This window comes from Hippocampus zosterae, chromosome 10 (assembly GCF_025434085.1).
Source record: "Hippocampus zosterae strain Florida chromosome 10, ASM2543408v3, whole genome shotgun sequence".
Classification (NCBI taxonomy): Eukaryota; Metazoa; Chordata; class Actinopteri; order Syngnathiformes; family Syngnathidae; genus Hippocampus; species Hippocampus zosterae.
In genome coordinates this window covers 19,661,505-19,683,481 of record NC_067460.1, presented here as the reverse complement: position 1 = coordinate 19,683,481, position 21,977 = coordinate 19,661,505, and the positions used below count along the sequence as shown (strand labels likewise).

The following is a 21,977-nucleotide window of genomic DNA, read 5'->3' as shown; positions in this document are numbered from 1 at the left end:
TTTTAAATATAAAACACCCCAAAAAATGTTCTACGGATTGTCTGCAGAAAATTATTTGGCAAAACTGTTCATCATGCTTTGTATGAGTTGAATGAAGATTGTTTTTTGGATTTCAAGTGCCACGGTGTCGTGTTAGTGGCAACATTTGCAGGTGCCGCTCAATCAATTATAGGATTGGCGACATATTTATTTAGTTCAAAAAGTGGTAGTGAAAACAGACGGACAATTCCTACCTGATTTCTACTTGATAGAAATACATTTGAGTTTTTTTTTTTTTTACTTCCGAAATGTTGTCCTCCCTATTTTGGAATTGAGATGCATCTGAAAATAGGAATGTTACATATCATAAATGCAGCACTGCCTGTCATGCTTTTTTTTTTATTCCGATGGATAGAAAAGCATGTTTTTGTATGGCCTCAAGAGTTTATAGATCCATGAAAACCAGTTAAGTCGCGAAAGTAATGAACAGACAAATGTTACTGTAACAACTTGCCAAACTTGACGCCGTTTTGTTTGCCTTTCACAACATACAGTATATGAATCATGTTATTTATGGGTATTGAAGAAATGTATAAAACTTAGTCTGCTTAATTATAATGACAGGAATGGAGTTTTGGGGTGGAGTTTTTTTTTTTTTTTTTTGGTACCACTTGAAGTGATCTCTTGTGTTACGACAAATAGTAATGTTGCCATTTTAGTCCATTATCTTCCTGGACTATTAAAGAGAAACATATTATTGAGTTAACATTTTGAATGTTTTACTAAACATTGTGATTGTGAACCTCATTTGTTATTCATCACAACTTCCTGTTTTTTTTTATCTCTGGCAACCTTGACTTTTGTGTCTTTATATTTTATTTTTTTTAATGCTTCAATGATATTTATGTTATATCTAAATTGCAAATTGAATGGCTGGAAATAGGCAAAAAAATGAATAAATCCAGTGCTAATAAAAGTATAATTTCATGTGTCCGCACCCCGTGTGTATATTTTCATGTGACTGCTTTTGCTTGTGATACTTGATGTATGAATGGGAAACGACTGTTTAGTAAGGCGTTTTTAGCCGGCAAAAAACCCAACCGTGTATAGTCAGGCGTTTTTAGGTGGTCGTTTTTATGGGGCTAAAAACGCCTTACTATACATGGTCTTTTTTTTTCCGTCTAAAAACGCCTTACTATACATGGTCGGGTTTTTTTGGCTAAAAGCGCCTTACTATACATGGTGTTTTTTTTCGTCTTTTTTTCCGGCTAAAAACGCCTTCCTATACATGGTCGTTTTTTGGGGGGGCTAAAAACGCCTTCCTATACATGGTCGTTTTTTTCGGCTAAAAACGCCTTATTATACATGGTCATTTTTTGGGGGGCTAAAAACGCCTTACTATACATGGTAATTTTTTTCGGCTAAAAACGCCTTACTATACATGGTCATTTTTTTGGCTAAAAACGCCTTACTATACATGGTAGTATTTTTCGTCTTTTTTTCCCGGCTAAAAACGCCTTACTATACATAGTCGTTTCTCTCGACTAAAAACGCCTTTCTATACATGGTCATTTTTTCCGGCTAAAAACGCCTTACTATACATGGTCATTTTTTTCGGCTAAAAACGCCTTACTATACATGGTCGTTTTTTTTTCGGCTAAAAACGCCTTTCTATACATGGTCATTTTTTTCGGCTAAAAACGCCTTACTATACATGGTCATTTTTTTTGGCTAAAAAACGCTTACTATACATGGTCGGTTTTTTTCCGGCTAAAAACGCCTTACTATACATGGTCGTTTTTTTCGCCTAAAAACGCCTTCATATACATGGTCGGGTTTTTTTGGCTAAAAGCGCCTTACTATACATGTTTTTTTTCGTCTTTTTTTTTGGGCTAAAAACGCCTTGCTATACATGGTCGTTTTTTGGGCTAAAAACGCCTTCCTATACATGGTCGTTTTTTTCGGCTAAAAACGCCTTACTATACATGGTCATTTTTTGGGGGGCTAAAAACGCCTTACTATACATGGTAATTTTTTTCGGCTAAAAACGCCTTACTATACATGGTCATTTTTTCGGCTAAAAACGCCTTACTATACATGGTGGTATTTTTCGTCTTTTTTTTCCGGCTAAAAACGCCTTACTATACATGGTCGTTTCTCTCGACTAAAAACGCCTTACTATACATGGTCATTTTTTCCGGCTAAAAACGCCTTACTATACATGGTCGTTTTTTTCGCCTAAAAACGCCTTCATATACATGGTCGGGTTTTTTTGGCTAAAAACGCCTTACTATACATGGTGGTATTTTTCGTCTTTTTTTCCCGGCTAAAAACGCCTTACTATACATGGTCGTTTCTCTCGACTAAAAACGCCTTACTATACATGGTCATTTTTTCCGGCTAAAAACGCCTTACTATACATGGTCATTTTTTCCGGCTAAAAACGCCTTACTATACATGGTCGTTTTTTTCGCCTAAAAACGCCTTCATATACATGGTCGGGTTTTTTTGGCTAAAAGCGCCTTACTATACATGTTTTTTTTCGTCTTTTTTTGGGGCTAAAAACGCCTTGCTATACATGGTCGTTTTTTGGGCTAAAAACGCCTTCCTATACATGGTCGTTTTTTTCGGCTAAAAACGCCTTACTATACATGGTCATTTTTTGGGGGGCTAAAAACGCCTTACTATACATGGTAATTTTTTTCGGCTAAAAACGCCTTACTATACATGGTCATTTTTTCGGCTAAAAACGCCTTACTATACATGGTGGTATTTTTCGTCTTTTTTTTCCGGCTAAAAACGCCTTACTATACATGGTCGTTTCTCTCGACTAAAAACGCCTTACTATACATGGTCATTTTTTCCGGCTAAAAACGCCTTACTATACATGGTCATTTTTTTCGGCTAAAAACGCCTTACTATACATGGTCATTTTTTTTGGCTAAAAACCGCTTACTATACATGGTCGGTTTTTTTCCGGCTAAAAACGCCTTACTATACATTGTTGTTTTTTTCGGCTAAAAACGCCTTACTATACATGGTCGTTTTTTTCGGCTAAAAACGCCTTACTATACATGGTCATTTTTTTTGGCTAAAAACCGCTTACTATACATAGTCGTTTTTTTTCCGGCTAAAAACGCCTTACTATACATGGTGGTATTTTTCGTCTTTTTTTTTCGGCTAAAAACGCCTTTCTATACATGGTCGTTTTTTCGGCTAAAAACGCCTTACTATACATGGTCATTTTTTGGGCTAAAAACGCCTTCCTATACATGGTCATTTTTTGGGCTAAAAACGCCTTCCTATACATGGTCATTTTTTGGGCTAAAAACGCCTTCCTATACATGGTCATTTTTTCCGGCTAAAAACGCCTTACTATACATGGTCGTTTTTTTCGCCTAAAAACGCCTTCATATACATGGTCGGGTTTTTTTGGCTAAAAGCGCCTTACTATACATGTTTTTTTTCGTCTTTTTTTGGGGCTAAAAACGCCTTGCTATACATGGTCGTTTTTTGGGCTAAAAACGCCTTCCTATACATGGTCGTTTTTTTCGGCTAAAAACGCCTTACTATACATGGTCATTTTTTGGGGGGCTAAAAACGCCTTACTATACATGGTAATTTTTTTCGGCTAAAAACGCCTTACTATACATGGTCATTTTTTCGGCTAAAAACGCCTTACTATACATGGTGGTATTTTTCGTCTTTTTTTTCCGGCTAAAAACGCCTTACTATACATGGTCGTTTCTCTCGACTAAAAACGCCTTACTATACATGGTCATTTTTTCCGGCTAAAAACGCCTTACTATACATGGTCATTTTTTTCGGCTAAAAACGCCTTACTATACATGGTCATTTTTTTTGGCTAAAAACCGCTTACTATACATGGTCGGTTTTTTTCCGGCTAAAAACGCCTTACTATACATTGTTGTTTTTTTCGGCTAAAAACGCCTTACTATACATGGTCGTTTTTTTCGGCTAAAAACGCCTTACTATACATGGTCATTTTTTTTGGCTAAAAACCGCTTACTATACATAGTCGTTTTTTTTCCGGCTAAAAACGCCTTACTATACATGGTGGTATTTTTCGTCTTTTTTTTCGGCTAAAAACGCCTTTCTATACATGGTCGTTTTTTCGGCTAAAAACGCCTTACTATACATGGTCATTTTTTGGGCTAAAAACGCCTTCCTATACATGGTCATTTTTTGGGCTAAAAACGCCTTCCTATACATGGTCATTTTTTGGGCTAAAAACGCCTTCCTATACATGGTCATTTTTTGGGCTAAAAACGCCTTCCTATACATGGTCGGTTTTTTTCCGGCTAAAAACGCCTTACTATACATTGTTGTTTTTTTCGGCTAAAAACGCCTTACTATACATGGTCGTTTTTTTTTCGGCTAAAAACCGCTTACTATACATGGTCGGTTTTTTTCCGGCTAAAAACGCCTTACTATACATTGTTGGTTTTTTCGGCTAAAAACGCCTTACTATACATGGTGGTATTTTTCGTCTTTTTTTTCGGCTAAAAACGCCTTTCTATACATGGTCGTTTTTTCGGCTAAAAACGCCTTACTATACATGGTCATTTTTTGGGCTAAAAACGCCTTCCTATACATGGTCATTTTTTGGGCTAAAAACGCCTTCCTATACATGGTCATTTTTGGGCTAAAAACGCCTTCCTATACATGGTCATTTTTTGGGCTAAAAACGCCTTCCTATACATGGTCGTTTTTTGGGCTAAAAATGCCTTCCTCTACATGGTCGTTTTTTTCGGCTAAAAATGCCTTACTATACATGGTCATTTTTTGGGCTAAAAACGCCTTCCTATACATGGTCATTTTTTGGGCTAAAAACGCCTTCCTATACATGGTCGTTTTTTGGGCTAAAAACGCCTTCCTATACATGGTCGTTTTTTCGGCTAAAAACGCCTTACTATACATGGTGGTATTTTTCGTCTTCCTATACATGGTCGTTTTTTGGGCTAAAAACGCCTTCCTATACATGGTCGTTTTTTTCGGCTAAAAATGCCTTACTATACATGGTCGTTTTTTTCGGCTAAAAACGACTTACTGTACGTGGTCCCTTTTTTCGTCTAAAAACGCGTTTCTGTACATGGTTGTTTTTTGCGGCTAAAAACGCGTTACTATACATCACTGGTGTCAAACTCATTTCAAATGGTGGGCCACATACGGCCTCGGTAGATGTCAAGTGGGCCGGACCATTAAAATGATACCGTACTTTGCTATATACAACCAAAACAATATGTCTTTCCTTTGTTTTAGTATAAAGAAGCACAAGAACATTTGGAAAATGTTGAAATTTAATGAACGTATCTTTTACAAAACATTTCATGAAGCACCTTACATTTCCTTCGACAAATGTACAATTTGCTTTTATCATTCACATATATGCATTGCAACTGATCCCACTGATTGTACAAACTTTAACAAGTAATTGGTCTTGAAAAATATAGTAATGCACTTTATGATTAAACAAGATATTTAAAGAAAGTTTTAAACCATTTACACGTGCATATAAAATCTAAATGTAATCCCTGCCTACACCTTACAAACTAAGGAGAGTGCTATTAAATGTGTAAATGTGAGAGTGCTGTTGATAGCGTCTGCTGTCATGGGTCTGTCTCAGTGACGGACTGAGGCTGCTGTTGTCTTCTCTGGTCAAAACAGTGTCCCCCTAGCGGATACTCAATGAATTGCACCCTAATTGTGTGTGTGTGTCTGTGATGAATGGAATTCCGCATTGGTGTGCAATTGTAAAACAAGGCTGTGTGTTGAAAAAATAAATCTGAAACTGCATTTAAGGGTGGCTCAATACTGGCTGGCCATATACGGGCCGCAGTTGTAAATTGATTTCTGGCCCAAATACTTCACTCCACAACTGGCCCTCGTCTGGTTTGCCAGAGTCAAGCCAATGCCTCCTTTGCCACTCCTGGGCCGTGTTCGGCCCACATGCATTACGCCAGTGCCGACTCAAGGCCAGCTGTTCCAGCTTCATGCCGAATCCGGGCCAGATGCCTTTGCTGACTGGGTCAAATGTAAAATATCTCAATCAAGGTTGGGAAACAATAGTTTAGTGTAAACATCTGACAGGACAATGAGCCAACACAAAAGCCGGAGAGAGCAACGAGTGCGCTAAATTAAGGTACCTAACCTTAGGGGACAGCAGGGGGCGGTATTGCCACAGATGCAAGTCCCTGAGGACTGCAGCTCTGCACCACAGCGAATCCAGTCCACAATTTGAATGTGGCAGAAGAGCACGAGTTTGCAGGCGGAGGGGCGGGTCTTCAGTTGACTCCCATTCTCAACGTGCTGCTTATGGCGGGTCGAGTCACGTCGAGCCCTGCCATTGGCCCACCCCAGCAGGCCCTTCCTGTCCCTGACTCGAAGCAGCAGACGTGACATGTGAGGGTGCCTATGTCGACACCCGGATCCACTGAGCCCTCCTTGACGGTCGGCGCGATGTTCACGTACAGAGGGGTGTCGGTGAGCCGCTTCAGGCGAGTTTCAGAGTGCTGATGGGAAAGGAGGGCATGGTCACCATGGTGACAGGGTTGAGGACAGTCTGGCCCACAAGCTGCGAGTGGTGGGCTACTACGGTCTGTTTGCCCATGATGGCGGCGCCAGGTGGGGGTGGGTTAGCGGCGCCGTTGACGTGGCCCAACGTGTGCGCAATGTGGCTGATCAACGCGGGCTGTGTGACAGCCACTGGCTGAGGGTACAGGGCAGGGAGGTGGGGGCTCAGGTGGGCCACCGGGTGCACGGTAATGTGGCCGATGGGCGGCTGCCCCGGCGCCAGCTGGGCGATGTGTTTCGGACCACCTGCCTGGATGACATGGTTGACCGCTTGGATGACGGACGGGTGCGAGGCAGATGCGTGGGCGATGACGGTTGGGTGTAAGGTGGGCTGGCCAGCGGCGGGGGCCGCGCCGGGGACAGGGGGCTTGGCCGGCGGCTGCAGCGCCGACACCTGATGGGCGATGAAAGAGGGCGTGGGGGCGGTCACAGTCAAGGAGAGGGCGGCGGTGACGGGCGTCAGGTGGAGGTTCTCGCTTTTGTGGGCCTGAGGGGCAGCGGGCGACTCGCTTGGAGGTCGCGCCATCACTTCTTCGTCCTCATCGTCCTCGTCCATCACCTCTTCGCCTTCTGCAAGCACACGCAAATGTCACTTGACCACCTAGTCAACATACACCGGGAGTCAACCTACATGCACCAAATAGAGAAACGCTAAACAATATTTAGTACGCTGAGAATGCCTGCTTATATTAGGGCTGAATCATTTGGAAAAATCATCTCACAGGAATTTGTTTTCCTTACTTTTTGCCATTTTATATGCAATTTTTTTTCCGAGGTCCACTTCCCAAATAACACTCACCAGCAATCAATTTGTCTGTATGACAAGAAACAATATCAGATTTATTTAACATCTTTTGGTTTTATGGTTTACTCTTGGGCTAAAATAAGGGCATGTGAAACATGAATTACATAATGTAAATTCCTTTCTATTCCGTTCTCATTCAAGTCAAGTACAACTTTATTGTCAAATGCGCTGCAAGTGTAGCATACAGCATAGATGAAATTTTATGCTGTACTAGCTGGTTCGCCGCCCTCCGGGCGGCTCATCAGCTAGTTCCTGCGGAAGGCTGGTAAGGTGGGCCTTCGGCCCACAGAAGTGTTGTTGCTTGGTTCAACTTTTTGGTCATCTTCATTGCTTATCGCGAAAATAAAGAGATGTTTAGCTCTACTAAATAACTAACAATTTTATTGCAATGCTTGTGGGTAGACAACATTTTTTCGCTAAGATGCCCGCGCGATCGTAGTGAGCCACTGCCTGAGCGGCGCAGTGGTGGCGCGCAGTGGTGGCGCGCAGCGGCGCGGTGAAGTAGGTACGTTTTGAAAAGGGACAGACGGAAGGACAGACCGCGTGCGGGACGACGCGCAATATATATATAGAAGATAGATGTTACTTAAACAGACAACAAGAGGAGCCGCTGCAGGTGCCCGCGCCGCATTCTCGTCAACATCTAATGTCTAGCGGGCACCAATGTATTTTTTCGCCATACTGTAACTACAACTACTTCCTCTTTTCATTTCTAAGAATCATGGGAAATGTGTAAGTCCTCCAAACCTGATGCTGCAGTCAGACCGCATGCAAGATGATCATTTCTGGCTTCGAGGTGTTACTTACAAATGGGGGGGGGGGGGGGGGGACAATATTATTGCAGTCTGTGTGACCGAAAGGTAAACTCAAAGTTAAATTCCTTACTATTTACTTTCACATTCATGTTCGCATTCTCATCAGCATCAAATTGCTAGCAGGCGTCCATGTTGCCATCATACAAGAACTAGAACTATTTCCTGCCGCCTTGACTAAGAATCATGGGAAATAACCGTAGGGGTGAGGTTGTAATACACTTTAATGCAAAATCATTTTATCTGATTTATCGATGCAATAGTCTAAAAATATATGATAGCGATAGCCCTCAACAGTATACCAATATCTGCACCACAGTCATGAGAATATGATCATTGATTTTGCACGAACTGTATTGAATTTGAGGATCACCTCCCCCAGGATACGCAAACGCATCCAAATGGCGGCGCAAGCCCGCATGAGTAGCAATCGTTTTCGATCCCGTAGCAATGACTGCTTCCGAGCGCTCTTTTGTTCCCACCTGAGGCAGTGGAAGTGGAAGCTTGATCCTCCTCGGGCTGCGCCGTCTGCCGCAGCACGCGCTCAATCTCCACCACGTCCATCCACTGGCTCAGCTCGTTCTTCAGCTCCTCCAAGTGCTGCTGCGTGGCGATCTTCTCGCGGGCCAGGCGCTCCATGTCGTGCTCATACTCCTTCTCTTTGCGCTTCAGCGTCTGCCGGGCACACAAACTCATGAGGGCCCGTGGAACAATACACTTACTGCCTTATGTAAATTAAAACAAAATAAATCAATCAAACATCCACCCATTTTCCATAAATTGCTTAGCGTCACGAGAGATCATTTGTTTGCAGAAGTGTGCACACCCTCTTATAACCGAATACGTGCATGTGTTCAGACTCAACCAATCGCCATTTGTGTTTGTTTTTTAACAGAAGCCTGAAGGGTTTGTGCCAACACCGACGGCTGTTTGGAACCGTCGGTAAGTCCTCCTACTTTGACGGAAGGCCCCGGTTCCATTTCAAGAAAAACAAAACATGACGCGTCGGGATGGCGTTCTTTTCGAAATGAGTAGTTTTGTGGATGCATCAAACATCTTTTGCTATGATGGCCAAAAAGTTCAAACTTCAACCAAGAAACTGTGTGTAGCCATTTTATGTACTTTGAAGCATTCAATTTTAAATTATTTGATGTTTTTAAACTTGTGTGCTGCTGTAAAAAAAAAAAAGGGATTTCACCAATGTGAGACTAATAAAAGTGTTTTTCCTTGAATGTCACTTGGCACACAACCAATCCTGACCTGTTAAGTGAAATAAAACGTTTGTGTCTGTGACGTGTCGCGATATGATTATCATTAAGCAGACAACTTCTGGTTCCATTGTAACTGTGGGTGTGGACCCTGCCGAAAAACTATTTACCATTTACTAAAGAAATAAGCCGCTAAAACAATTGTCATAAAATAAAATGTGGGGAAACCGATGCAAAAGGAATTCGCTTGATCCTGCGAGTAATCTGTTTTGTTATGAAGCACAGTTTTGGTTTGAGGGCACGTTAGGCAAGATGAGGCGGGGCGGGAGAAGGAAAGTGGGCGGTGCTTCCAGGCACTGACTCGATGACCCAGTTTCCCCCCCTCGAGCTGCAGGTCAGTTGACGCACAAGTCAACACTCTACCTAAATCAAACATCAAAACTGGCTGAGAAAAGAGCAGTAACCGTGTGACACGCGTGAATATTACACAGTTATTTTGGAAAATCGACATCCACGTGCACAGGGAGGGAGTACGCAGCGTGATAGTGAGTCCAATGAGCATTTCCTGATCGGGCGGACTTCCTGCTTGTGCTCACTCGACACGGCTGTGTGCGCACGTCAGCCGACAATGCATGCGGCCCGTCCCCGCGTGTTTGTGTGTTTAAAGGGCACGTTTCATCAGAACACATGACTACATGAAAAAAAAAAAAAAAAAAAGGCGGGCACCTGTCCCTTATCTTCATCCTGGATTAGTGGCCTCCCGCCCCGTGGGAGAAACATCGCAGCCCAACCACAAAGCTTTAAAGACCTTCGAACTCCAAATTCAACGATGGTTTACTTCATGAAAGACGAGGTGGCATAAAAATGCTGAGCTCCAGTCAGTCATGGAAGAAACTTGAGCTCAGTAAGCACGAAGCCAACGTTTTCGCATTTTCCTTCACCTTTTTTTTTATGTGCACGTTTTGGAAAAGCACACACCAACCACACTTGCATTCATCAAACTTGAGGCATAATAATAAACATGTTAAATTGTATTCAAGGAATGCTAATTATAATGAATATCAGAAAATTGAAATACAAAAGAAGAAAGAATAACTATATATATATACACAAACCAAAAGGTGTGGAAATAGAATAGCATAGTATACACAAGGGTAAAAATATTTAATGATATGTAGTTTTTCATTTCTTTGTTTTGAAAAATGAACAATTCAGTTACATAATAAGGGGTAGGACTAGATAAGTTATGTACTTCTTCCTACTCCTTTGAGCATATAACTGTGATGATGTGTGTTTTTTCTCTCTTTTAACTATTTCTAATTTTCCTTTTATAATTTTGTTTGACCTTTGTCAACCTGTTATTGTGTGTACTATATATGCTCAATAAAACAAACAAACAAACAAATCAACACCGCTCTAACATTCTAGCATTCGTTTATATAAAGGATTTTTTTTAAAACAGTGCTTTGATATATATGATCAGAACACGCAAAACGGATTTTCAGCTGGTCTTCCTCACAAAGTCTAAAGACATGAACGATTGGTTCATTTCCGTCTAAATTGTCCATATGTGCGGTTGTTGTCTTGTATTATTTTTGTTAACTTTTCTTTTGATGGCGGCGCGGACACCCGCTCCTCTTATTTTATGTTGAGAGGGAAAAAATGTCATCCACATACAGCACATTTGACAATAAAGTTGGATTCAATTCAATGTCTGTGTGAACGGTTGCTTGCCTCACTCTGTGACTGACTGTCGCAATATGTGACGGTAGCCCCGCCTCCAGCCCCAAGTCAGTGGCTCCATCAGCATCCATGACACTTATGAGAACAAGTGCACTCACTAATATGAGGACATGATGTGATGTGAGAAGCCTTTCCTTTCCAACCAGCACCCAATGACAGACAGCATCCCTTGTCATCATCGGTTGTCAGGGAAACAGCTCCAAGGTTCCCTCGGCAACCGAGACCATTCACAGCATCGACTACGCAAGGTATTTCTCAACTGACGTCAAGTCCATCAGAATATACAATGAAGTTAAGACTTTAAACAACGACTGCCACGGCGACGCACCTCCTTGCATCTCCTAAAACAAACTATGAGTCAAGGAGATCGAAAAAGAGGGCAAGGTGCTACGCAAACACAGTGACCCACAGAGCTGCTGTGCGTCCGTGTGTGTGTGTGTGCGCACACGTGGCGCAGACAACAAACCCGCCCGTCCACGTAGAAGCAAACCCTTGAAACCCGAGAAGCCGCTCCGAAGCAGATGGCTCCCACATGGCGTCCCGCTAATCGTGCTGATGTGTTGCTAGAACATCGGGTTCCAAGCACCTTTAGTTTACTAACACATGACTGACACCACCTCTGCCCCACCCCCCCCATGCATCCCACAAACACAATTCCTGAGAGATAAGACCTAACTTCAATTTTGTTTACGTGGTAATCTAGATCAGGGCAGGAATGGGCCGCGCCGAGCGTGTGGGTGTGTGTCAGGCAAACACTGGTCAAGCTGGCTGTCACAAGGGAGGAGTGGAAAAAAACAAAAGTGCGGCGCACATGGCCTGACGGAGGGGGGGGGGGGGGGGGGGGAGGGGAGGGGCGGGCAGCGTACACCCTGACTCACTTGTGCAGCAGTTGAGGACAAGCTGTACTGCACCATCTTAAAGGGCCAGCAGCGTGCGAGCGAGGCCACGTTGCCAACACGCCGCTAAAGCCGGATCTCGGGCCGGCGGTCTTGTGACTGCGTGCTGAGACTCATCTGGCCGCGCCTTCCAGCTGGAAGGGGGCACTTCGTGTGGTGCCCGATGGCTCACAAGTGAACCTTTGTGTGGGGAAAAAAAAAATCACCTTTTTTGTTCTTGGAAATAAAAAGTGGACACACCCGTATTTAAATGTTTTCAAAATTATTTTTGTGACCCCCCCCTCTAAAAAATGTGCTCGGGAAAAATATATATACACATCTATATATCTATTGACATATTTTCAAGAGGGGAAGTAAAATTATACAACTCAGATGAAGTGGTATCACAAGTGTGGACTCTGGGTCCAAAAAAAAAAAAAAAAAATCTCCCAACACGTCAGACATTATATGGTCTAACAAAACCAAGGAGGAACTTTATGGCTATAAAACCAAAAAGGTATGTTGGGCCAAAACAACCCTGTTCATCACTGAAAGCGTACCAAGCACACAGTTAAGTATGAAGAGCACGGAAGCTAACCGTGGACGTTAGCACGGAAGCTAACTGCGAAAAGTCGCTACGCAGCTGGAACCCACCGCCAGAGACCAACCAGCCGCTGGAATTGGGGCCTCTGTCAATTAGGAACAATTCCAGAGAGCAGTCAGTGTTGGCAGGAAACCTTCAGAAGCGTTTTGATATCAACTGGATTAAAATGTGGTCGTTGATAATCCAGATTTTACCCAGTTTCCACCAAACCTGAAAATCCAGCGGCGATATAGTAGACAGTTCAACTGTTGCGTAATATGTTTTTGTTTCTTTAACTTACTTTTGACCTTCTATTCATCACTACTCAGTCCTAGGATCAAATCCAGCCTTGCTTCCGGGTCCCCCCCACCATCCCCCTCCCAAGTACCGGTAGTCTGTCTACACCCCACCCCCCAAAAAAAGAAAAATCTACATCTTAGGTCAATTGGTAATGCCTGTACATGGATTTAAGGTTCTGAACGTGAAAGTGAATGTTTGTAAATGCTCCCCGCAACACACGAGCAAACCAGTCCAGAATCTGGCGCCTCAAACTGCGAGTACTCCCGAGTCGTGTCTGCTGCAGCGCTGGGCGGAGGAGCAGCACAGGCGAGTGACGTCAGGCAACTCGAGCTAGCCATGTGCTCGCTGCTCATGTGGCCTTAAAAAGCTCAGCGAGGCCCGCAAGGGAGGGGCGGGGCATGTGGGAGGACTCGTACTGCATTAGAGATTAGTTTTCAGCTTCGACGAGGGGGGGGCGCGCCTATACGATTTTCTTGCTCCGCGCGCAGCCATTGTTACATGGCCGACATTCAGAAAAGACAAGAGGGGCGGATGTCGACCGCAGCTGTCGATTGACTCGCAACAAGTAGGTTCACATGGCATGAAAGAAAAGCTCATTTGGGACCATCGATGTAAAAAAAAACAAACATTGGTCTGAAAATCCTTTCCTCATAGATGAGCTGAAGCACTTTTTCTTGCCTTGGACATCGACTACAAGATGTCGAGTAACTCGCAAGCACATGAAGAATGTCACGTCAATTAAAAATACACGTCAAGCACATGACTGACTTGCCCTGAAGATATTTAAAATGAAAGGTGAAAAAAAAGCCTCCTCTCATTGGTGAATGGGCAACAGCATAAATGTTCATCTTGAAGCCAATCTTTGCCGAAACCTCACCTGTGCTCCCTTTTGGGAGTTGGAAATTTTTCGCCACAGTTAATGTGCATTTACACTTACATCAGCTTCATCATTGTGATTGCTGTAGGAATGTTACGACAACCATTCAGACGTCTCTGGCAAAACAACATGATTATTTATATAAAAGGACTTCTCGGTGCCCACAGAGACTTTTTTTCCAAGAGGAGGCGGGTCAAGCTCCATCATTGGCAGCGGGATTGGGTAAAAAGCTCTGCACTCACCCTGGCCTACTTTCCCCTCTGTGTTATCGACAGTCAGACTGCAACTATTCTGTATCGAGCGTTACCGGCTTCTTCGAAAGACGATTATTTTCCACGAGCCCTCAAGAGGCCACATGATTCAGTAGTAAGTATGGGAACAGCTTGCGGACTGAAACATTTCAAGTGCCTGAAGACAGAGCTGGGTGGTGCTGGTGGTGTGGAGGATGGGGGGCGATGCAAGAAAATGAAGAAGAACGTGTATCTCAGCTTGATATTGAAACTAGAGAGAGGAATGCAACAGGCATGTGTAAACACCCTAATTGCATGTAAACAATACAACAACACTACAAATATTGAATAACATTTAATTGCCGCAGGCCGACTCTTCCACTTCATTCTCTTAAATAAGGCATACGTAATGATCAACGCACCTCTAATTTGAAAGTATTTCGACGCTAATTAGCTAAGCTTTTCCTGTAGATGGAAGACGCCCGATTCGATCTGACGCTGCCCTGACGCATCCCCGAATAGCGCCAATGGCGCCATTTTAGCAGAAAAACAGCCGTCAAAACAGTCGTTTTATGTTGAGAGGGAAGAAATTTCATCCAGCACATTTGACAATAAAGTTGTATTCAATTCAATCTGTGCAAAACAAAGCCAGTCTACTATATTTAACAAGAGTGCAGGCAGAATTTTCGATAAAGTGTCTCGCTAATTAAGTGTCCAGTGAGTTGAATTCGAAGCGCAAATTAGAAATAAACATTACAGATACTGTAATTTTTTTTAATAGTTCGTGACCATTTACAGACTAGTCACAATGTTATGATGTTTTTTTTAGTAATGGCGAGCGTCAACACACCTGTAATAATTTAAAAAAAAAAAGGTTGAGCCCTTTACAGCTCAAGTCAGACCTCATCTTTTGAACCAGTTTCTGAATTTGGTGTGGCGCAATAAATAAATCGCAAGCGATCTGGACAGGCCTCGGTCACTTCCTACTTCTCCAGGAACCACTTCCAAATGTTTTGATTCATTTTGGGATTCAGATTATGTATTCTTGTTGGACAGACGCTCTTCGAGATTGTGTGCTGTGCAAAGAAGAGTGACAGCGTAGCGGAAGTACGAGAGGCTAAGGCGTGTCATGTACTCAAGGTGCTAAACCTTTGAGCAGCGGACAGTAAATCTAGCAGGAAAGAGGACATGCGTATTCTTTTATGTTAATTGTTGTGTAATGTGCTTTGGTTTCGCCGCTGCTGTTATATGCTCTCGTGGGTGAGTGTACAGTCGTGGTACCGACCTCTTGAGCAGGTTAAAATATAACATGCACGTCATCATGTCAGTCAATTTAAATCCAGCACGGAAAGAGATTTTTTTTTTTTGTGTCTTGTATGCAATTCAATTAGCATAGCTAAATGCATAGCTTTACCAGGGGTGCCCATTAGGTAGATCCTGATCTACCGGTAGATCTAAGACAGGTCCCAAGTAGATCCGAGGAGTGTTGAGAAGAAAAAAAAAAGAAAAGAAAAAAACATTTGTGTGTCTTTGTACATCTAAGACAGGTCCCAAGTAGATCCGAGGAGTGTTCAGAAGAAAAAAAAAAAACATTTGTGTGTCTTTGTACATGTTAGTAATATATTTTTTGTGTTAATATACACTGCACACTATTCATTCATTCATTCATCTTCCGTACCGCTTGATCCTCACTAGGGTCGCGGGGGGTGCTGGAGCCCATCCCAGCCGTCTCTGGGCAGTAGGCGGAGGACACCCTGAATCGGTTGCCAGCCAATCGCAGGGCACACATAGACGAACAACCATCCACGCTCACACTCACACCTAGGGACAATTTAGAGTGTTCAATCAGCCTGCCACGCATGTTTTTGGAATGTGGGAGGAAACCGGAGCACCTGGAGAAAACCCACCCAGGCCCGGGGAGAACATGCAAACTCCACACAGGGAGGCCGGAGCTGGAATCGAACCCGGTACCTCTGCACTGTGAAGCCGACGCACTGCACACTAATCAGTCTCATTTTCACTAAAAAAATATATTAAAAAAATAAAATAAAGCAGGTAAATCTTAAATTTGTGTGTGTGTGTGTGTGTGTGTGTGTCGGTAAGGGTAGATCCCGTGAGGTTAGTTGATCAAAAAGTAGATCTTCGATCCAAAAAGTTTGGGCACCCCTAGCTTTAGCTATGCTAAAGCTTTTAAAGCTTTATGCTAAAGCTTTAGCTATGCTAAAGCTATGCATTTAGCTATGCTAATTGAATTACTTTTTTTTATTTTCTGAGTTAATATTCCCTTCTACCATCAAGTGAAAGAGCATTTAATTTGATTCACTAGTCACTGAGTCATGTCTTTTGATTTTGGAATACACTTTGTGTATGGAATACACTTTTTATTTTCCATACACAAGCTATGCTATAATGCCTTTGAGTTCAGAAAAGGCTCATTAGTGAAACAATCGACCGCCATTAGGCATTTCAAACGCAGTCACGACGGGATCGGAATCAAGTGTCAGCCTGCTTCCTACCTGGATGTATCTCAGAGCACTTCTCAGCACACTTAAATTGGAGGTTTTCTTTTCATCGATGTTGGGGATGTTCTTTTTCAGGGTCTCAAAGCACTCCTTCAAGTGGGCTCGTCTGATGGACACACACAAACACACACACGTTTGAAACGGCCCACTCGTGCACTTTTTTTTTGGCGCGTCCGCATTGTGCAATAACACGGGAGAAATAAAAGGGAGCATTTTTGAGGCGGCGCTTGAACCCACCGGTTTTTCTCGAGCTTGTTATGCACTTCTCTGGTACCTGCCCTGTCGGGAGCACACACCAGAACACATTCAGGTTTTGACATTCCGACACGAGGGGGCTGATTTGAGAACCGCGTGTCAGGATGCATTCCTGACCATACACAAACAAGTTGAAGGTCAATTTCATCGCCTTACCCTCCGGGTCGTTTCTTTTGGTCAAGTAGTCGCCCGTCATCAGGAGGACTCGCCCGACTGCTGGGGCCGTTGACCAAGGGGGTTGGCTGTAGGGTCTGGGGGTGCACCGCAGGCGGATGGGGGGGTGAGACGATGGAACCCGGATAGCGCTGAAGGAGCTGTTGGGGCGTCTGCTGCTGTTGTGTGTGAGTGCTGTTGGTTTGAGCGAGGAGCTGCGTCGGGTGATGTTCATGGTTCTGCGGGGGCAGTTTGTGGTTCGGGTCATGCGGTTGGGGTTGGGGTTGGGGGGAACGCGGCGGAGCGACGACACCTTGTTCCTGAGGGGAAGGAGGCTCCCTTTTGGGGGAGGCTACAGGGGGAGCAGCGGGGTGGGAGAGCAAGGCCACAGGGAGAGAAGGGGAGCCGGCGGTTGTGGGTTTGACAACCGGGATGGGGATGACCGCGATGGGCATGGAGGGGCGAGGCAGGGACGGCGGGATGGAGGCCGGGGGCCGCTCAGTGATAAGCTCCTCTGCTTTAAAAACATTGTTGATGTGGCCTCTGCAGTTGTACTTGTTCACGTCAGCGAGTCTTTGCTCCGTCAGCATATCCAGACGCAGCTTCTCTTTGAGTTCATCCTCTGCGGACAACATCCAACACAAGACTTCCCATCACATACGTTACGTCACAACATTTAATTGAACACCTCTAAAAGTTTAACCAACGCCTCACTCATGGATAGACTGCAGAAACCTATCCGACTATCCCTTTTCAGTTGAGATTGGAACCCGTGACTGTACAGCAAACACAGTTCAGCCGCCTCCTGGAATCCTTGAACACAATTACTCCCCACTGGACCCGCACAATACCATTAGCCATAATCGCATTATTTTGCCAATGCAAAGCACTTTGGTGAAAATGAAAGTCCATACTGAAGCTGCAGGTGAATTGATGAGTTAAGCTGGTGTGATTAATAATGTTGGACAGGGAAGTAATTTTTACAGTTAAAAATCAGGCGACTGAATTGATGAATTGATCTGTAGTCGCTACCATGCTTCAATGAGCAGTGTTGTGTCAGGCGTATGTATTGAAGCCACAATAATAAGCACAACACTACATGTGGTTAAAGACAAAAATGAATGCAACAAACGTAAAAATGTCCTTTTGTATGGTAAGAAGTCCATCGTTCTGAGTGCTGCGCAGTCGAAAGAAGTCTGATGGCAGATGTTTCTACAGGCTACAAACTACGAGTGGCACCACTTGAAGGCATTCCCAAACAAAGGCTATTACATAACTGCAGCACATAGCAAAACTAGCCTAGTTGTCTACATGCAGTGACCTGCTGCACAGCAGCTACGAGCAACAACAGCAGCGGGAGGAGCAGCAAGACGATCAATCGAACCAAATTGAGCAATGCGGGGAGGAGCCACGTGGAAGAAGTTAAGCACTCACTCCAAGGCGATTCGAATGACCGTAATTGCCGATTGGCAACACCAGTGTTTCAGAAAACTTCAATCACGGCACATACTTCACACCAAACAAATCTCACTGCATAGCTCCAAACTGAAATGTCACAAATGAATAAAATAATCGATGGCCTCAGGCCAAAGCCAGTCAAGTTTCTTGATTTAATTCTCTGATGCCACAGTTTGGCAAAACATTTCTTCACCATGTTTTTAACTATTGGTCGATCCACGTGTATTCCTGTTAAATAAATATTGAACAATGTCAAGTTTCGAAAATGTTTTTCTCTCTTTGACGATGCAAAGTTAATGGTTGAGCAAACCTGCCAGTTTGGAGGTCCCCTGAAAGGTGACGATTTTGGAGATACAGGGATGAGGATTCCAGGGCATCAAGAAAACGACATGTTTGTTGAGCCATGAACATTCCAAGAGTGCTAAAGATTGGTCAGTCAGGAACTTGTAAAAACAACATACCCATGTAAGGAATGATAAATAAATAAATATTTTGGGGGTGGGGGTGAATTTGGACATGGGTTCCTGGTCAACAGTGACAATCTTTAAGACAACGATTTACAGTGACTAGTGAAACAAATTAAATGCTCTTTCACTTGATGGTAAGAAGGGACAATTAACTCAGATCCACTTTTTGACACTTATACAACAGAAATATTGCTTTGTGTAGACCAATTTGTTCATTTTAATTTATTATTATTTTGTTGTTGTTACAAGCTTGAGTTGTGAGCTTTTAAACGCCCAATTCAAAAAGGTACTACTGTACATACGTCTGGCGATATGGCTCAGTGGTATGGCATTATTTTTTTCCAGCCTTATCCCTTTAAAGGTTCGGGGGTGGGCTAATGTGATAAACGGGCATCAAAACAAAGGAACTTTATTAGCGTATCATCACAACAAAAAGTATTATTTCCACACATATCAAAAATACAAACGGTCTACTAGCTTTGCATGTAGCATCGCGTCTCCGTGCGGTAGTGAGGCATCTGCTGCTCATAAATAATCTTCGGGAGGGGTTGCCCGGCGCGCACGTGGTAAAATGGGCGTGTCATTATGTACACGTCATCGTCAGACGGCGCCCTCGGGAGGCTATTTATATTTTCACTAAATACAAACAGTCAAAGGCTGCAGCCTGTGGCGCGCAGGCTGGTCTTAAAGCCCGCGCTGCGCCACGCAGTCGACACCGCAGGGGGAAACCTGACAGGAAAACGTAATGTGAGCCACGCGACGTCGGGGTATTAAACAGTGACACCGCCCATTCACACGATCGCCGCGACGGTGCTAAGAAAAACCCAAGAGCGCCACATATTCGTAGACCTACACTGATATATACTATCTGTGCAGAAACACAAAAACATTTTTTTAAGTGCACTCTAGTGCTATTCGGCATTCATGCGTCAGCGATGATTGCCAAGAGAGTGAATCGTCAAAACAAACTTGAAGGTATAACTCACGTGGTGGACCAAGTTAAACCAAAATGAGGATATAAACGACAGTAAAAAGACAACTTCTTACCACGTGCTCTCTGTTGTTGCTGGGCTTGCAATTCCAAAAACCTGGCAGCTTCCAGAAGCGTTTCGATGCTCATTTCTGTCCGCTTGGAAAGATTCCCAGTCCAAAAGCAAACAAAGAATTGACGGGGGTGATGTAAGCGAACGTGATAAGTTGAATGGTGAAAGCAAGCGAGATCGAGATACCCGCGCAATGGAGAGCAAGAGCGGGGTAACCGGAGTGGACACCCCCTTGAGTGCAAACTAGTGGCTAGAAGTTGCGAACAAGATGGCGCTCAAAGTAGTAGGAACAAATAAGGTTTGTGAATCACGCAGCGGTGAGTAACCGCCCACTCGCCCCAACGCCACGGGGAGCCGTCAAAACACGGAGCGAGAACGTACTGGACGGGATTGAGGGCGATGAAAACATTCACAAATTATGAGCACGTAATGTCACACAAACCCAGAGTTAAGTACAGTATTGCCTTTGCTTACATGCTCAGGAAAAACCTAGCACGTATCCTACAAAGATCTTCAAATAATACTAACAGGCATGGCTTCTAGAATGTAACGCGACGATCTGTGAAAGGAAATTTGTCAGGTACTTGCGAGTAAGAGTATTTTAGACATGCCAACGGGAGTTTCCCCACGTGCTCGACGAAGCTTTTCAATTCAAAAAAATGCTAACTGCCATATAGCTCGTGGGATGTCACGCAAAAGGCTTTGTAGCGACTATTTTTGTAAACGTTATTGTTGGAATTCCACCTCCTTTGACAAAATATTGCGATAACGACGTCGGAAACGCGTGGCTGTGTCACACTCGAGGATCTTCGCGTAACGTTTGAAGATGTTCATGAAACTATGGTGACGCAATTGGCGCTTTGGCTAGTTCTATCGCGTAAAAATGCCTTCTTGTGTGATGTTTGGATGACGGGTTCAGAGAAAAAAAAACACACACACGCCCACACGCACATACTCCGCATTCTTGTCCCGTTTCCCGTCTCCAAAGAAAGAGAGAAGAGGAAAGCTAAAACGTTTGATGGCCACGTTTGCAAGACTTCACTTTTTCCGAGAGAAAGGATAACACGTAACGAAAACAATTTACAATTTGGCGCCAGTCACAGGAAGCAAAGAAGGGGTGAAAAGTCACGGCACGTTTGTAAATATGCTCCCTCTTGTGGCAGATGGAAGAGCTACTTGCATCCGGAGAAATGTTTTTCTAAAGTATGTCCAGTATTTCAGGTTCCCTTTCCATTATCGACATTCAAGGACCACGAATAACTCGGGGGCCTGTTTTGAAGATAGCTCACGAGTAATAGGATATTGCGATTTCATAGGATTATTGTGTAAATCATAATCTGAAAATGGAAAAAGATTTATAGAAATAAAGTGCTGTATGTGATAAATCTGCTTCTCAGTTGTTAGAAATCATCAATGTCTTCACACGACCGATTTATATGTTAATTATGAATAACATACAATATTAAGGTAATTTGAGCAAATGGGTTATTTCACATGAGCCCTTCACAGTAATCGGTTACCCAAGAAGTAGTTCTCAGTTTCAGAAAGGTTGCACGAATGTAGTCTGCAGTAAGAAGAAAGTTTTGAAGCGAATTCTGATGAAACAGAAGTCATTACCAGGCAAATATCCATCCATCCATTTTCCGACCCGCTTGATCCTCACTAAGGTCGCGGGGGGAGCTGGAGCCTATCCCTGCCGTCTTCGGGCAGTAGGCGGGGGACACCATGAATCAGTTGCCAGCCAATCGCAGGGCACACAGAGACGAACAACCATCCACGCTCACACTCACACCTCGGGACAATTTAGAGCATCCAATCAGCCTGCCATGCTTTTTTTTTTGGAATGTGGGAGGAAACCGGAGCACCCGGAGAAAACCCATGCAGGCCCGGGGAGAACATGCAAACTCCACACAGGGAGGCCGGAGCTGGAATCGAACCCGGTACCTCTGCACTGTGAAGCCGACGTGCTAACCACTGGACTACCGGGCCGCCCCAGGCAAATATATGCCATATAATACCAGGATATTAAATGTCCTTGTCCTTGTCCTTCGAACAGGAAGCTTGGACTGTTTG

The 21,977-nt window shown here is 43.7% G+C and overlaps 1 protein-coding gene across 1 annotated transcript; it reads right to left on the bottom strand.

Annotated features, from left to right (window-relative positions):
• Window positions 1-6,395: 6,395 nt before the first annotated feature.
• mnta (MAX network transcriptional repressor a) lies at window positions 6,396-20,261 on the bottom strand. Its single transcript, XM_052077422.1, has 6 exons — window positions 19,909-20,261; window positions 16,940-17,558; window positions 16,766-16,807; window positions 16,523-16,634; window positions 8,673-8,865; window positions 6,396-7,143 (listed from the first exon to the last, which is right to left on the bottom strand). The coding sequence occupies exons 1-6, from the start codon at window positions 19,979-19,981 to the stop codon at window positions 6,494-6,496; spliced, it is 1,689 nt and encodes a 562-aa protein (XP_051933382.1). The 5' UTR covers window positions 19,982-20,261; the 3' UTR covers window positions 6,396-6,493.
• Window positions 20,262-21,977: the final 1,716 nt, after the last annotated feature.

What these genes read in the sequence shown, in the direction of transcription:
- mnta (XM_052077422.1), bottom strand. Translation starts at nt 19,981, where the DNA reads ATGAGCATCGAAACGCTTCTGGAAGCTGCCAGGTTTTTGGAATTGCAA. An exon ending in AACAAGCTCGAGAAAAACCG is followed by an intron (nt 16,635 to 16,765) that starts GTGGGTTCAAGC and finishes TGTGTCCATCAG; the next exon opens with ACGAGCCCACTTGAAGGAGT. An exon ending in TTCCACTTCCACTGCCTCAG is followed by an intron (nt 7,144 to 8,672) that starts GTGGGAACAAAA and finishes GTGTGCTTGCAG; the next exon opens with AAGGCGAAGAGGTGATGGAC.